Below are 15,945 nucleotides of genomic sequence, written 5' to 3' on the forward strand. Positions count from 1 at the left end.
AACAGTGAATATGCACTATACAACTCAAAAAGCGTGATTGCGGCTTTCCTTTTGAGGCAGGGAGGTGTACCCCAGGCATTCTTAGATGGAAGTTGGAGAGCCTGGAAAAGGTTGTGATATCCAGGTCTTCTCAGTGGGTCCTTGAGCTCAGCCAGAGGCTCAGATCTGTATGACGCGTGGAACTTATTGCATTGTACACTACAGATTGGAAAAAAAGACTTTTTATTGTGAAAGCATTTCTTCAAATTCTCAATATATCATCTGAAATAGTGTGGATGATTCAGAAAATCATGATTTGATTGGCAACTGTTGGGTTTGGGGCCACTCTGGCAGGATAGAAGTAGAAATTAACTTAGAAATACGTTGATTGGGATATAAATCCATGCTAATGTTTAGACATGTTTCGACAGAGAGGTGATATCATAATGATGCTGCCTATTTTCTGCTTTGCAAAACAGCTGTAGGAGATCCAGACCATGATGAGTCCCTTTCACCATCGCTTGGAAGTGAAGTCTGGAAGGTTCGGGAAGCACAATTCTATCCTGGCCAAGCCTTCTCTTCTTTTGACATGACTCTAAAGTACTGCACAATGTGCCTGAAAAGGTCCATGTTTGGTTTCCTGATGGCAGGCTTGGGGCTTGATACCTTATTTCTTCTTTTCCATTCGCTAAACTGGTGACATGAGACATACTCAGAAAATATCCCCCTTCCCTGATGTGACTGCATGTCTGTGCATTATGCTGCTCCACAGCATACTCTGCACCTGGAGGTCCTGCTTTTACTTGTCTTGTTACATTCTTACTTAAAGGCAATGCACACTTTAGCTTATCTGTTGTCTACATTGCTTGGGTTGCAGGGAACCTTCTGTTAGAAGAATCTACTTCTTCAGAGAATCCACTGCTATGGTGTGCTGCTTTGCTATTGAAATGAACAATTTAGAATATGTATAGAATACCAATAGGTTGGAAGGGACCTCAGAGATCATCTGGACCAGCCTTTCTAGGCAAAGCATGACCTAGACTGCATGTTCCAGTGCCCTGTCCAGCTGAATCTTAAGAATATCCAACTCCAGGGAATCCACTGCTTCCCTGGGGAGATTATTCCAATGGCTGATTGTTCTCATTGTGAAGCATTTTCCTCTTGCGTTGAACCAGAATCTCTTCAGGAATAACTTTGTGCCCATTGCCTCTCATCTTTTCCATGTGACTCCTTACAAGAAAGGAGTCTCCATCTTCTTTGTAGCCGTCCTTTAACTAGTGGACATGGTGATAAGGTCTCCCATGAGCCTTCTTTTCTCTAGGCTGAACAACTCCAGTTCTCTCAGCCTTTCTTCATACAGCTTCCCAGTATTTGGATCATCTTTGTGGCCCTTCTTTGGACCCTCTTCAGCCTGTCCGCATCTTTTTTGTACAGCAGGGACCAAAACTGAACATGGTGTTCAGGTGTAGCCTGACAAGTACCGAGTAGAGTGGGAAGTGTTGGTTTTCCTAATATGTGAAGCAGCAAATTTTGCTGATGCATAGTGTAGTTGAATTATTTAATGTTAAATACTTCATAAAACCTGAATTTGATAGATAATATCTTCTATAGCTGCTGAAGGAAATTTTTTGCCTTAATACCACCTTAGTGACTTGTGACTGTGAGGTTTAGCAGGCATCTTTCTTACATCTGACTATCTGGGACTGTAGTGGTCCATGGCTGATACTTTCAGTGGTTCAGTAAAACTGAACTTATCCAGTCTCCTGAATAGGAATGCATGGCAGGGACTCCCAAATACTTGGAATAGAATATTCAGATACCAGCTGCCATTAACTGATCTTTCTAATTAAATGGCAAGCCTGGTCCTGCTCTCTAAATCTATTATAAAATCAGATTCATCAGTGAAATTGTCACTTGGCATCATTGAAGTGTCTGTAAATGCTCTGGACTTTGCTTCTACTCTGTATTCTGTGACACTTAAAGGTTAATCCTTCATTTCATTTTGTTGTCAGCTTTGTTGCATGTTGTTGAGATCTAGAATGTGGCTGATCATTTACTGAAAAACAGGAAAAGTTGAACTGATTAGCTATTGCAGGAAACCACAGGAAATACACTCTTGTATGTGTTTAGATTAAAAGAAGGAATAGTTTAAATTAAATCTGCTAAAGCAGCAATTGCAGCTAATATGATAATGGACATGATTCAGTATTAATACAGTATCTCCTGATTTCATAATTTTACCCCTTCTGTGTGCAGTTCTGGTGTCCTCAACATAAAAAGGACATGGAACTGTTGGAACAAGTCCAGAGGAGGGCCACGAGGATGATCAGGGGACTGGAGCACCTCCCATATGAAGACAGGCTGAGAAAGTTGGGGCTGTTCAGCCTGGAGAAGAGAAGGCTGCATGGAGACCTCATAGCAGCCTTCCAGTATCTGAAGGGGGCCTACAAGGATGCTGGGGATGGACTCTTCATGAGGGACTGTAGTGATAGGACAAGGGGTAACGGGTTCAAACTTCAACAAGAGAAGTTTAGATTGGATCTAAGGAAGAAATTCTTTACTGAGAGGGTGGTGAGGCACTGGAATGGGTTGCCCAGGGAGGTTGTGAATGCTCCATCCTTGACGGTGTTCAAGGCCAGGTTGGATGAGGCCTTGGGTGACATGGTTTAGTGTGGGGTGTCCCTGCCCATGGCAGGGGATTGGAACTGGATGATCTCAAGGTCCTTTCCAACCCTAACTATTCTATGATTCTATGATTGTTAATTGCAAATCAGATAGGAGCCTCTGAATAGAAAAAAAGGAAATAAAATGGTGAAAATGGAAGTCCTCTCTATTTTGCCTGTCACCTCATAAACGCATGAGGTGTTCTTTGGCAGTTGCTTGGGTTAGAACTAAAGTCAGAAACTGTAAGGATGTAGTCAGATTCATTCTATGAATTATCCAACCCCCTGATATAGTCATACCTCAGGTTAATGTTTATATTTTTTTCCATAATTAACTTAAAGAAATTTTACTCAATATTTAGAAAAATATTATTTTAAATATTGGTGGAAGTGCTTGAAGACTTACTTTAATTTGGATTCCAAATCAGATTCCTCCATTTATTTTGATGGGCAAGTTGTCAAGAGTTAAATGTTTATTTAGCTCATGCTGTTTAGCTGTATGTTTTCTCATAGTGTGTAATTTGACACAGAGATCCTTGGTAAACGTGGGAGATAAAGCTGGAACTTGAGCTATGTGGGACCCTACTTGTGTTCTTTCATTACAGAAGCCTTAGTAAGTCATCTTGCCTTTAAGAACTGTTCCAAATGCCATGATACTATCCAGGACATCTTTTAAATTACAAAGAGGAATTTACTTATAGAGGCTAAGGATGCCTTCTTTTTGTTGCATGATTGCAAATCGGGTTCCGTTCAATCCTTTTCCTGTTCTGTGGCTTGGAAAAGATGCTTCTTTTTCTTTCAGATCAACCAGTCACAGCCCTTTAGAGATAAGGGATTTTTAAATATCCTGGAATATCCAGGCATTTGCCACTTTTCAGAACCCTGATGTAAAAATTGTGACAAATGCATGTTTTTTTTTTTTCTCAAGCAAACATTAGCTCAACAAAATATTAAAGGTCCCACCTGGACAAGAATATTTTAACATCTTTCAGTTCAGGTAGGTTAGATGGTATAATGTTACAAATTTTCTGATTTCAGAGGGAGCCTACAGGAATGCTGGAGAGGGACTTTTTGATAGGGCCTGTAGGAACAGGCCAAGGGGAATGGCTTTAACCTGCCAGAGGGGAGACTGAGATGAGCTCTTAGGCAGAAGCTCTTCCCTGTGAGGGTGCTGAGGCGCTGGCCCAGGGTGCCCAGAGGAGCTGTGGCTGCCCCATCCCTGGCAGTGTTCAAGGCCAGGTTGGACACAGGGGCTTGGAGCAACCTGCTCTAGTGGAAGGGGTCCCTGCACGTGGCAGGGGTTGGAACTGGATGAGCTGTAAGGTTCTTTCCAACCCAAATCATTCCATGATTCTATGATTTACTTTTGACAACTGGTTCACTATTTCATAGAAGAACTCTTGGAATTAAATCCAGGGTGACCTGGGTTGCAGGCCATTTTCTGTAGATATGAATTCACTCTGGTGAATGACTCTAACTTCCCAGTATTCTGAGCTGCACTTACTCATTTATTAGCTCTGTAAACTCTCTGGTAGTGTCAGGGCCTCTTTTAGCAGCTGAGATAGGATATAACAATTACAGGTGTCCCAGTTACCACACATGGTTAGTTGGTAGTCTCATTAAATCAGTTGCAGTGTAATGCAGCTGCTGCTTAAGCCAACATGAGAAGAGCTCTACAGAATCCCTGGACCACTATATTTGGGTTAATATTTTCATTTGCTGCTTTACAGGTTGTAGAACTGTCTTCCATAATTTTCCTCTCCTGAGCCAACAAAGGTCTAGGCTGGCGGCATGTAGGATGCACTGTAGAATTCCTTTGTTTAGCAGGGTATTTGCAGGAGCTCCAGTGAGCACACTGCAGATGGTCATGGGTTTGGAAAGGATTTTTTTCCCTGTGGTCCAAAAATACTGATATGTGGCCAAGAGCTTAAACTTCCAGCAGAGTTGGGCAGTTAATAAGAAATAGGAAAAGTTAGCCCTTCCACAAATCCAGCCTTTATCCATAAGTTCTTGAGAGCAAACTGAAACTGGAAAAGACTATTTACCGTAATGATTTTTCATTAAAATGTCTGTTTCTGTTTTAAGTGATATTTTCTATGAGTAGCTAAAGATCTCTAAACCCTGCTTCCCATTTTTTTATTCATTAGCAAATATTTTTATACCTGTGGATACAGTGAGCATCCGTGTATAAACTTTTGCACCTCTGGATTATCACAAGTTGATTGGGTTCAATGAATTCTTGATAGAACACCACCCAAGTTAGCATAGTTTCATTGGCTAAATAGGAATATGGCACTGGTGATTGAATCACTGCTCTCTGAGAGACAGAAATATGCATATACTGTCACACAGGATTTTCTGAGCTGCATGTAGAGCTATAAATAACTTCTTAAGCTACACCCAGGCTAATAACTGAAGACAGGCTGGAAAATAGATGCTGAAACCTGAGTGCTGAAAAAGGTAAAGAATTCAAAGAGAAACACTGAACACATAGATAGTGGTCTGATATCTACATTTTTGTGCTTCAAAGCCTGTATCCCCAGTGGGGAGAATTTACCAGTATCCAAAGATGTTGAGTCAGTACTGCGGTGCCCTGATCTGCTTAGGAAGTATCGGTTTAGGTCGAGTCACGAATGGCAGCAGGATGCCTGGAACATGTTTTGTTACTAATTCCCTTTTTTTCCCAGTGCTAAAATGCTGTTCTTCAATTCTACAAAAAAGGCAATGTTGATGGTACAAAAATTAATGTTTTGAAAAGAGAAAGACATGGCACAAAGGGGGCTGACAACAGCATCTGAAGCTGATAGCAGCATCTGATCCAAATGTATTTGAATGAACCGAGCAGATTCTGTGCTTGTTGCATTTGGCCTGTGGGTTTTTGTACTTCATCATCAGAGCAGTAGCATAACATGTTCTTGAAGAACTTGTGTGGGAAATGAGAGTATTTTACTTCTACAAATGCTTCTGAAGATCAGGCTGAACACACATATTGTAACTTGAACACAAGTCATTGTTGTAAGAGCGAAAATTAAGTATTGGAGGAGGATTTTTTCCTCTGGGCAGATTATCCCATAGTTACCTACTGCAGAGTTTTTGCATCTTCCCTAGGAAAGAACACATACGTGATCACTAGGAACAATAGGATTCTTCATGAAGTAGTTAAAGGGTCTTTTCTTGGAGAGCAGCTCCTGTGTCTTCTTAGGGTAACGTCCTGACTTGTCAGTCATGTCTAGGAGTTACATGCTATGAACAAATATACATTTTATTGTGTGATATGTCCAAGCAGGTGCTAAAAATGTGTTGAAATGTATTATTTAATATTAGTTGTTGTTATTAAGTCTCTAAAGAGACTTGCTAAGTAATTGCTTTACATCTCATTAGCTTGCATTGTTGAGGTGGGATTTTGACCCTGGCTGGACCCCAGGTGCCCACCGAAGCCGCTATGTCATTACTTTCCTCAGCTGAACAGGGGAGAGGAAGTACAATGAAAATCTCTTGGATCAAGATAAGGACAGGGAGAGACATTCACCAGTTACTGTCACAGGCAAACCAGACTTGACTTGGGGAAATCGGCCAATTTGATTTCTTACCAATCAAATCAGAGTTGGGTTAATGAGAAGTAAAACCAGATCTTAAAAACACCTCTTCCCCACCCCTCCCTTCTTCCCACACTTAATTTTACTCCCAAATTCTCTACTTCCTCCCTCCCAGCGGTGCAGGGGGACAGGGAATGGGGGTTATGTCAGTTCATCACACGCTGTCTCTGCCTACTCCTCACATGCTTCCTCTGCTCCAGTGTGGGGTCTCTCCCACTGGAGGCAACCTCCCTCGGGCATCCCCCTGCACTAGCTGGGGTCATCCCCAGGCTGCAGTGCATCTGCTCTGCTGTGGACCTCCATGGGCTTCAGGGGCACAGCCTGCATGGACCACAGGCTGCAGAGGAACCTCTGCTCCAGTGCCTGGAGCATCTCCTCCCCTCCTTCTGCACTGACCTTGGTATCCGCAGGGCTGTTCCTCTCATGTGTTGTCCCTTCTCCCTCTGGCTGCAGTAGCTGGGTCATTTCCCCTTCCCAGTATTATTCCGGAGGTGCTACCGCTCTTGCTGATGGGCTTGGCCTTGGTCTGTCTTGGAGCCAGCTGGCACTGGCTCTATTGAGCATGAGATATGAGCATGGACAGGGTGTGTGGTACCTTTTCTACATTCCGTTTTGAGACACTATTGCAGTCTCTACAAAATAACATATTATGAATAAATCCACCTGAGTCATCAGGTTTTGATTATTTTAATAAGCCATTTCCCTTTCTATCATCAATGGGGTAAATACAAGAAGGAAAAATACAAATAGTGCATTATGGTATTTGTCACTCGTTTGGTATGTTGCTTTAAATGAAATTTCAGTATTGTAATGCGGGGTACAAATATTTCTTTGATGGTTTGTTACTAATACTTTCCTTTTTCCCAGCTGGATTGTGTCCTGCAGTAATATTAACAGCTGCAAGATGTTTCGGTGCACAGTGCACTGAAGAATAAAACCAGACAGTATTGGGAAAGTTTCAGAATAAAGGTTCATGGTGGTATAATTGGAATCTACTCTTACTGCATTGTCAAATTGATACCAACTCCTCTTTTGCTCTTAAAATGAGTCTGTCCTTTTTGATCTCTCCACTTGTGTTTAGTTTCTGCATTCATACATTTAAATCTGAGGCTATTAATGTGAGTGTATAGTGTTCAAGCTGCTTGTATTAACTATGACTTCTGACTAGGTTTAGAAAGACTTAAAATTAGCTTACATGGTAATGTAGTAGGCAAAAGAATGGAAGTAAGTCGTGAAGGTCAGAGAAATGTTTTAAAACCAAGCCTGCAGTTCTTGTGTCATAGTTATATTGTAAAGGCAAAAATATGTATTTTGCATGGCTGCTGTGGAATTTACTTTCTTTTGAGCAGATCTGTTACAACAAGGAGAGTGTAGCAGTAAACAACTGTCCTATCCTACTCATTCTGCTTACTGACACTGAGGAATCTTGGTTTCCTTTCAGATGCAGTTTCCACATCTGCTTACTCATCACCAGCCAAAAGTTTGGGAGATCCTGGAATCACTCCACTATCTCCATCACATATTGTGGTAAGAAATGCACTCTTAACATATATTGTGTGTTGACATTACTTTTTCTTGTGTATTTAGTAGGACATAATTTCTTTAGAAAGCTGTCATTTCCTCACATAGAGATCCCTTTTACGCTATTCATAGTCTTAAGTGAAATTTTGGTCACGCGGGGATTGGTGACAGAGCTGTCATTCATTTCATTGGGGTCCTGATTTTGCTGAGCTGATAGATGTGCTCCTGCATGTTTTTATATTGAACAGAAGGGCTTCTTGATCCTCAGGGTTCCCAAGTTCTGTCCCTGTCTGCCACTGATTTGTTTAGGCAGCCCCTGAAAAGTCTCATTCTGTTCATTAAAAAATAAGAAGGATATAAATGATATTCAGCAGTAAAATCCAACTTCCCAGAGAAAGGAATCTCCTCCTTTATATATATATATATATAAAGAGAGAGAGAAGAGTTCAAAATAGAACTGGTTTAGTTCCTTAAGGAAAAACTTTTAGAAGCAAACAAATGTCCCATAAAAGTAGTGTGTTTTAATCTCTTGCACATCATGCTCATTTGGTTGATAAACTCCCATTAAAACTAGGTCCCATCTGTTTTTAAGGTCATCTGCATCATCTGTAACACAGTATATGCATGGTGTATTTCTTGATATTGCAAAAGGTCGTGTTCAGAACACGTTGCTACCCTTACCAGATTTTTTCCGTAGATTTTTGACTCAAGAGTTGTGCAGCATTCCTCTTCAGGGTTTCCAGAGTGCGCTGTCATAAATATTTGCTTTTATTCCTTTCTTTCTTAATATACTCGATAACTTATTCCCTTTTTCTTCTGTCATAGTGATGAATTTTATATCCTCTTTCAGTTAGATTTTCTCCTTAAACTCTTAAGTTTAAGACATATGAAGTCTCTTAAGACATATGAAAACCACGCTGCCCTAGTTGAAAAGCTGTGTTAGGAGGACCCAAACAAGTCTTTCACTATTTCAGACCAAACCTGATTACTCTTGTTTCTGCATTTTAAGTTGCAGGCCTATGAGATGATCTTGGAAAATGTAGGGTACAATAGAAAGGTGCTGGAAGTAGCAGGCATGGAGAAACGGTGATATAAGAGGAAGATCATAGAATCCCAGACTGGTTTGTGTTGGAAGGGACCTTAAAGCTCATCCAGTCCCAACCCCTGCCACGGACAGGGACCCCTTCCACTAGAGCAGGGTGCTCCAAGCCCCTGTGTCCAACCTGGCCTTGAACACTGCCAGGGATGGGGCAGCCACAGCTTCTCTGGGCACCCTGTGCCAGCGCCTCAGCACCCTCACAGGGAAGAGCTTCTGCCTAAGAGCTCATCTCAGTCTCCACTCTCTCAGTTTAAAGCCATTCCCCTTGTCCTATCACTACATGCCCTTGTAAAAAGTCCCTCTCCTGCTTTCCTGTAGGCCCCCTTTAGGCACTGTAAGATGCTGGAACATTGCTCATACAGTGAGGACATTTGGCAGATCCTTTGTAAAAGATAATAACAGTTGCTTCAAAGTGTGCTTGAAAGCACAGGCTGAGCAGCACTGGTGGAGGGTTCAGACATAACCTGTGGTAGCAGGTCAACAGGTCTGTTCCATGGTGATTTTGCCAAAATGATGTGTGTGCAGATGAGTGTATTACTGTCCTTCACTGTGACCTGCCTTTAGCACATAGCCTTTTCAGCAGTATTTCCAGCTTGTTCTCTTCCTGTCTTGCTAAGCTGTTAGTGCTTTAACCACATCAGCTTGTGAAGAGTAGCTCCTTGCTGTTCATAACTTATTGCTCCTTTATGTAGGATTTGTGTTAGACAATAGCATACTAGGGAGTCATGCAATTGCTTGTTTATTCACATCACACTTTATATCACATCATTATCATTTGGGCCATAAGCCTCCCACCTCTTCTGGTTAATGTTCCCACATTGCCCTTGATTGTGCTGTTCAGGGACTGCAGGATTACAGGTAAAAGGCAGGAGCGGGATTCAAATTCACTGTAAGCAGCTCAACAGCTTTCCACACTCTAGCACAGGCAGGAGGAAACAGAATGCGTGTAATGCTTACAAAATCAGTGTTATGTAAATTCTTCATAAATAAATAATTACCATAGCATATAAAGCTTATGGCTATATTTTGGGTTTTGAATGGCAGTAATACCTCATGTTTAGGGTTATGACATAGTTTACTCCTAAAACCACCAAATGAGTCCCAAATATACCGTGTTGATGGATATAAACGTATTCTTCAATTGATCAATTTTAGGAAAAATACCCCAAACAAACCAGCCCCCAAACCAGTAACCCACTGTTCAGCCATTAAGTTTTAATGATACCAGATAATAGCTGTTCCAAAGAAAATTAGCGTGAAGGAAACTCCTGATTCCGAAGGTTATATACGAAAGGCTCCAGGAAATACGTTGATTTGTATAATGAATTTCCACTTCCATTGAAACGTGCAGCTTTCTGGTATCAGCTTCTGTCGCAAATGCAACTTTAGGGAAGTCCTTATTTCTACTGAAGAGATGTGCGTGTCCCAGAGAGCAGAAATACTGAAGGGTAAGACAGGTTACAGTTACTCTAATCAGTGACTTGGTGTCTGTTTTGCTTCTGCTGTTTAACAGAAGGACTCTGATGCGGATGATGCTGTAGAACAGTTATTTCTTGTTGTTGTGGCTATTGATTTTGGCACAACATCCAGTGGCTACGCCTACAGCTTCACCAAGGAACCAGAATGTATTCATGTAATGAGGTAAGGGCTGCAATGCAGCATTTAGTTTTTGATCGTGGTAGCATGGACAGTCTGCAGTAGCTGCAGATATTCTCTACAAGAGCCTGAAGTGTCCAGATTTGTTTAGTGTTGCCACAGTGTGCATTGTCATGGTTATAGTTTTTGTTGCATCTTACTGTATTCTAATTTGCTTTAATAATCAATGTGAGTATGTCCTCTCTCTTTTGCTGAGTTTACAAGGTGACATGAGCAAAGGGAGGGTTTAGTGAGTGTTTAGAATTGCTCAGGGAACAGTGATAATTATTAAGTCAGGATGCTCTTTCTCTGAGACTGAGAGAAACTGCGCATTATTAAGGGTCATGGCATTTCAGAGGTGCTGCCTGTCCCTGGGAATCATGTTTGTTTGCAGTGGTGTCTGCAGCACTTAGTTACTTGCCCACAGAAACTGGCAGTTCCTTTGGCTAATTTAAGCTTTTTAGCATTAAATTTAAATCAAATCTCTGATAATGAACCAGTGATACTGGGAAATGAGCTATCAAAAGGCATGAGTGTGAAAATTAAGGTTTGAGAAATCTGTTTTGTATTATATGTATGTAACGGACGGACTTTAGGTGCCATTATGTGGGTTGGGGTGTTTTTATTTCTTGATTTAATCATCACCGTATAAAGCTATGCATATAAATCTAATGCAATCACAAATGCTAAAACTATTATGGCAGGTGCCTGAAAGGACTGCCCTACAAACCGTTTTTATCGTGTTTTATATGCTTACTTAAAACTTGTTTTTTATAACTGAGCCCCTGTGCAATTCTTATTAAACTATCTTTAAAATGAGTGTGTTGTAACAATTCCAAGGTATAGATAATTTCAGACACAAACAAGGTATGCGTGAAAACATGAGCCATGCAAGTTCTTCTGACCAAAGCTGCTGTAGGTAATGTACTGTTTGCAGCAGCGCAATCCTGAGAACAAAAGAGCAAAAAGACCGACTTGTAATCCAGTGTGATATGCTGTGATTTTTCTAAGCAAAGATGCCAGCTGAATGCAGCTCTGTTTCAGCGGACAGTATGGATTGTGCAGTCAGCCTGCATAGCTGGTTTTGTATACAGCTGCAAGTACTTCAGAGATCCAGTGCAGCTGAGTGGTTTGAAATACTGTGTAAAGGGAGGTAAATTTTGCATCCAGTTGCAAAAATACTTACCATTTTCACTGTGGATGCGTAGTGCTTCAAGGCCTTTTATGCATCTCATCCACCTATTGTTCTCTGAACAGCACAGGAAGCTGCGTGAGGCTGGAAGTCAAAGGCCAGGCCACGTGCTGCTGTCTCAGACAGGTTACAGGGCTGTCAAGTTGGAACCTATTTTTATTAATTCCACTTGTCTTATGACAGCAAGTGATTAATCAACTTTTTCAAAGCAGCTGGATGAAATGAGGGAATACATCTCCGAAGCTGTACCTGAGCAAACCTGGTGTTGTTCCTATAATCTCTATGGAGATTTTACTAAGTGAAATCACTGCTGTTCCTAGGGATGTCCTTCATGCTCTTTGGATTCAAAATTTTACCTCAGGACCCAGTTTTTGCCATTGGGTTCACGCTGTCCTGCACTAAATTACAGACTAGATCTTTGTTCCAGGATACCAGGCTCCCTGCTGGGACACTAAAATCTAGGTGCTGTGTGGCCGGCTGAGACTGTGTTCCAAATGTTAATTGGTATTTTACTAGTTATAGTTCAAAACACCGTTTTTTCTTCCTCATTCAGTAATGGTGGCATGATTGTGTAGATGTAAGAGATACTGATGTACAAAGAAACTGAATCAATTTATCAGGGACTGTAGTGACAGGACAAGGGGTAACGGGTTCAAACTGAAACAGGGGAAGTTTAGACTGGATCTAAGGAAGAAATTCTTTACTGAGAGGGTGGTGAGGCACTGGAATGGGTTGCCCAGGGAGGTTGTGAATGCTCCATCTTTGGCGGTGTTCAAGGCCAGGTTGGATGAGGCCTTGGGTGGCATGGTTTAGTGTGGGGTGTCCCTGCCCATGGCAGGGGGGTTGGAACTGGATGATCTCAAGGTCCTTTCCAACCCTAACTATTCCATGATTCTATGTATTTTCAACCAGAAGGAAGGAACATATTTTGGGAGGGGAAATGTATTCAAATTTCCAGCAAGGTATTTTAAACAATGGAAAATGTTTTAATACCAAAAATGATTTATTTTCCTTTAATAAATATTACTGACAGGGAAGGATTTTTGGGAAGATATACCAAAACTGCCATCTGAAATAATATATATTTTTATAGATATTTACATATAAATGCACATAAATCTTAAAATTCAATGGAATGTATGGTGTATGTATCAAAATAAGGCTTCAGTAGTTCAGAAGGTATTAAGAGGTTCAAACTCTGTATACAATGGGCCTCACATGTTGGATAATTTATGAATATTTCAGCAGAGTAAATGTAACTTCCCGCCCGCACTCGAGAATGTTTACATGAAAATAAAGCCTACCAGTGATGCATCGTCCTCTTTGCTTCCTCACGTATTTTCCACCTTCCCTACTTAGTGTTGATCCTTTCCAGACATTTAGATTTCTGACTGCCTGTTAACAAAGCTGCTTTTCTGTAGATACCTCAGTTAAGGGTAAGATGGGTTTACTGACAAGGTCCTACTTCAGAAAAGAGTGAACACCCAGCGCTTTACTGCCACTCTTGAGTGTAGTATCAGCAAAGTTGTGATTCCAGTTGTGTAATTAGTAGACAAAGTCATGTCTTTGACTCTGTGTGTTTAATTGCTGTGATGCCCTAAAAAAATTGAATTTATAAGCATTTACCTAACAAAGCTATTTGAGCATATACTTGGCTTTAAATGCATGAGTAGCCTCACTCATATCAGTAGACTAAAGCATGTATTTGGAGTTGGGTGTGTGTTACTAGATGGTGGATGAATGACTACACTTTGATTGCCTAGCATAAGTTATTGTTCTATCAATTTTAATTAAGGTAATAATTCATGCCTGTCAACTCTTCCTAGTTCTCCGCAGCTTCTATAAATATGATAGAATCCCAGACTGGTTTGTGTTGGAAGGGACCTTAAAGCTCATCCAGTTCCAACCCCTGCCACGAGCAGGGACACCTTCCACTAGAGCAGGTTGCTCCAAGCCCCTGTGTCCAACCTGGCCTTGAACACTGCCAGGGATGGGGCAGCCACAGCTTCTCTGGGCACCCTGTGCCAGCGCCTCAGCACCCTCACAGGGAAGAGCTTCTGCCTAAGAGCTCATCTCAGTCTCCCCTCTGGCAGGTTAAAGCCATTCCCCTTGTCCTGTCCCTACAGGCCCTTGTCCAAAGCCCCTCTCCAGGTTTCCTGCAGCCCCTTTAGGCACTGGAGCTGCTCTCAGGTCTCCCCTTCAGGAGCCTTCTCTTCTCCAGGCTGACCCAGGCCAGCTCTCTCAGCCTGGCTCCAGAGCAGAGCTGCTCCAGCCCTCACAGCATCTCCATGGCTTCCTCTGGACTTGCTCAAGCAGGTCCACATCCCTCTTGTGCTGAGGGCCCCAGATAGTTGTGGTTAAAATGTATGCGAAGAACCTGGCCATGGGTTCAGCAAGCACTTCAGTGGTAGGGGCAGTGCCAAAGCCAAAGTGAAAGCTGTAGAACGAGTTAATAATAATGTCTCTGTTGGAGGGAATAGAGAAGCTATTACACAGTTTTAGAAAAACTCCTATTGATTTATATGTGCTTAAGTGAAGTTATAAATGTTTTGGCTGCTGGTTAAGCAGCAGCAGTCTGAGTGTATTTCACAAATGGAGAAAAATAAATGAAATAATGCACGTGATTATGAAACAAACTGCAGCCTGTCTTTGGAAGGTGACAGAATGTGGTCTTTTTTTCACTGTAACTTTACTTCAACCTTCAGGTTTTTCCTTTTGCTTCTCTGCCCTGTTTAATTGCAATTCTTGGCAGACATGTGCTTGCCTTTCTCCTGCATACACACTTCTAGCTGTGTTCAGCTACGTTTTGATGACCCCACTACTTCGTTTCCCTGACTGTTATGCTGCAGCTCTGTATCAAATTCTCATCACTCTGCACGGATCACTCTCTTTGCTCTGTCTGTCAGCCAGATTCAGGACATTTCTCTAACCTTAGTATAACCTTGTGATTCTTTCCATGCTAACTTTCTTACTGTTTCTTTTTCCACTTTTAATATGCAGTCAGACCCTCTGTGGCTATAAACAGGTCAATGCTGATATGCAGAGCTACTCCACTTTATATCAGCCTAGGAACCGGTCTCTTATGTTCTGAATTCAGGCAGAAATCTACACTGGGTTCTGCTTGAATAGATTTGCAGCTCAGACCTTGCTTTGAGAAGATATCTCCCATGTGCATTTAGAATACTTCTGGCTTGTATTAGTCTATGCTGTTAATAGGTATTTCCATATATTTTTCTTTAGCCTAAGAGCAGTTATTACTATTATTTTTCCCATATTGGGAGGCAGAAAGAAGACTGCAGATGAAGGTGTGAAATCCCAGCCTTGCTGACTGGAATCCTCCACTAACTGACTGCTCCACCTGAGAAGAGCGGGCAGTCAGGAGTTACCATGCACATGCTTTTGCAGCTGCATCTCTCAAGTAGATGCCACACAGGAATACTTTTAAAGTTCTGATTGCAAATGGTAAAGTCGGGTTTCCCCTTCAGTTTCCGTACTGCTCCTTCTGTGACCGAACGGTAATACAAGCTGAGAACTTTAGAATGTGCTGAGCAATTACTGTCTTGAGTTTCCATCAGAAACTCATCAGGAAGTGAACATCCAATTCTCTAGATGGCTTTGAAACTTTCAGCCCATACCACTGAGCATCAATTTGTCTTCATTTAAACTTCTCCTTAAGTGTACTTATTCCGGACAGAGCAAATGCACCCAGCCGCAATGAAAAATAAAGAAGTTTTGTTATTAGCCACGTCCTATTTATGGAATTTCCCACCAGTGACTCAGAATGAATCATTAATGATTCCAAGCAAAAACGATAGCAGTCTGTCTCCTCTCTGCTTGCAGCGGGTGTGTGGGATTTAGCAATCTGGTGAAATAGGCGGCGTTTTCTGTTCATGGGCTGTGGGATCCCAACTTCTTCGTATTGCAACCATATGTTTGCTCTAACACCTACTCAAAGAGTTTTCAGGCTGACCAAAGTACATTGCTAGCAGCAGGTTAGAAGAAATGACCTGGAGCAGAGCCTTTGCCAGCTGATAATAGCTCAGGGCCTGAGCAGTGGGAGCTAGGGAGGTTTAGGGAAGTTTTTCTGAGCAGATGAAGGTGGAAATCATTTAATTTCCCATTATGCTGTTTGTGCTTTCAGAGCAGTGGAATTGCCCTCTACACTGAGGTAAATCATAGACCTGTGATTCCCTGCCATTGCCAGTGCTAAAAAAGGGCAGATTTTGCTCTGTTTGATCTAGCTGAGTGGTCTGAAGGGTT

At 41.7% G+C, this 15,945-nt stretch overlaps 1 protein-coding gene across 1 annotated transcript in view; it reads left to right on the forward strand.

The window, feature by feature from the left end:
- HSPA12A (heat shock protein family A (Hsp70) member 12A) overlaps window positions 1-15,945 on the forward strand; it is a gene marked incomplete at both ends in the record, with an annotated part of 58,067 nt that overhangs the window by 8,863 nt on the left and 33,259 nt on the right. Inside the window, 2 exons of the mRNA XM_080621126.1 lie at window positions 7,680-7,765; window positions 10,372-10,499. Coding sequence (XP_080477252.1) covers window positions 7,680-7,765; window positions 10,372-10,499 — 214 coding nt within the window. The remainder of the gene's footprint in view (window positions 1-7,679; window positions 7,766-10,371; window positions 10,500-15,945) is intronic.

Source organism: Psittacula echo (genome assembly GCF_963264785.1).
Source record: "Psittacula echo genome assembly, chromosome: 6".
NCBI lineage: Eukaryota > Metazoa > Chordata > Aves > Psittaciformes > Psittacidae > Psittacula > Psittacula echo.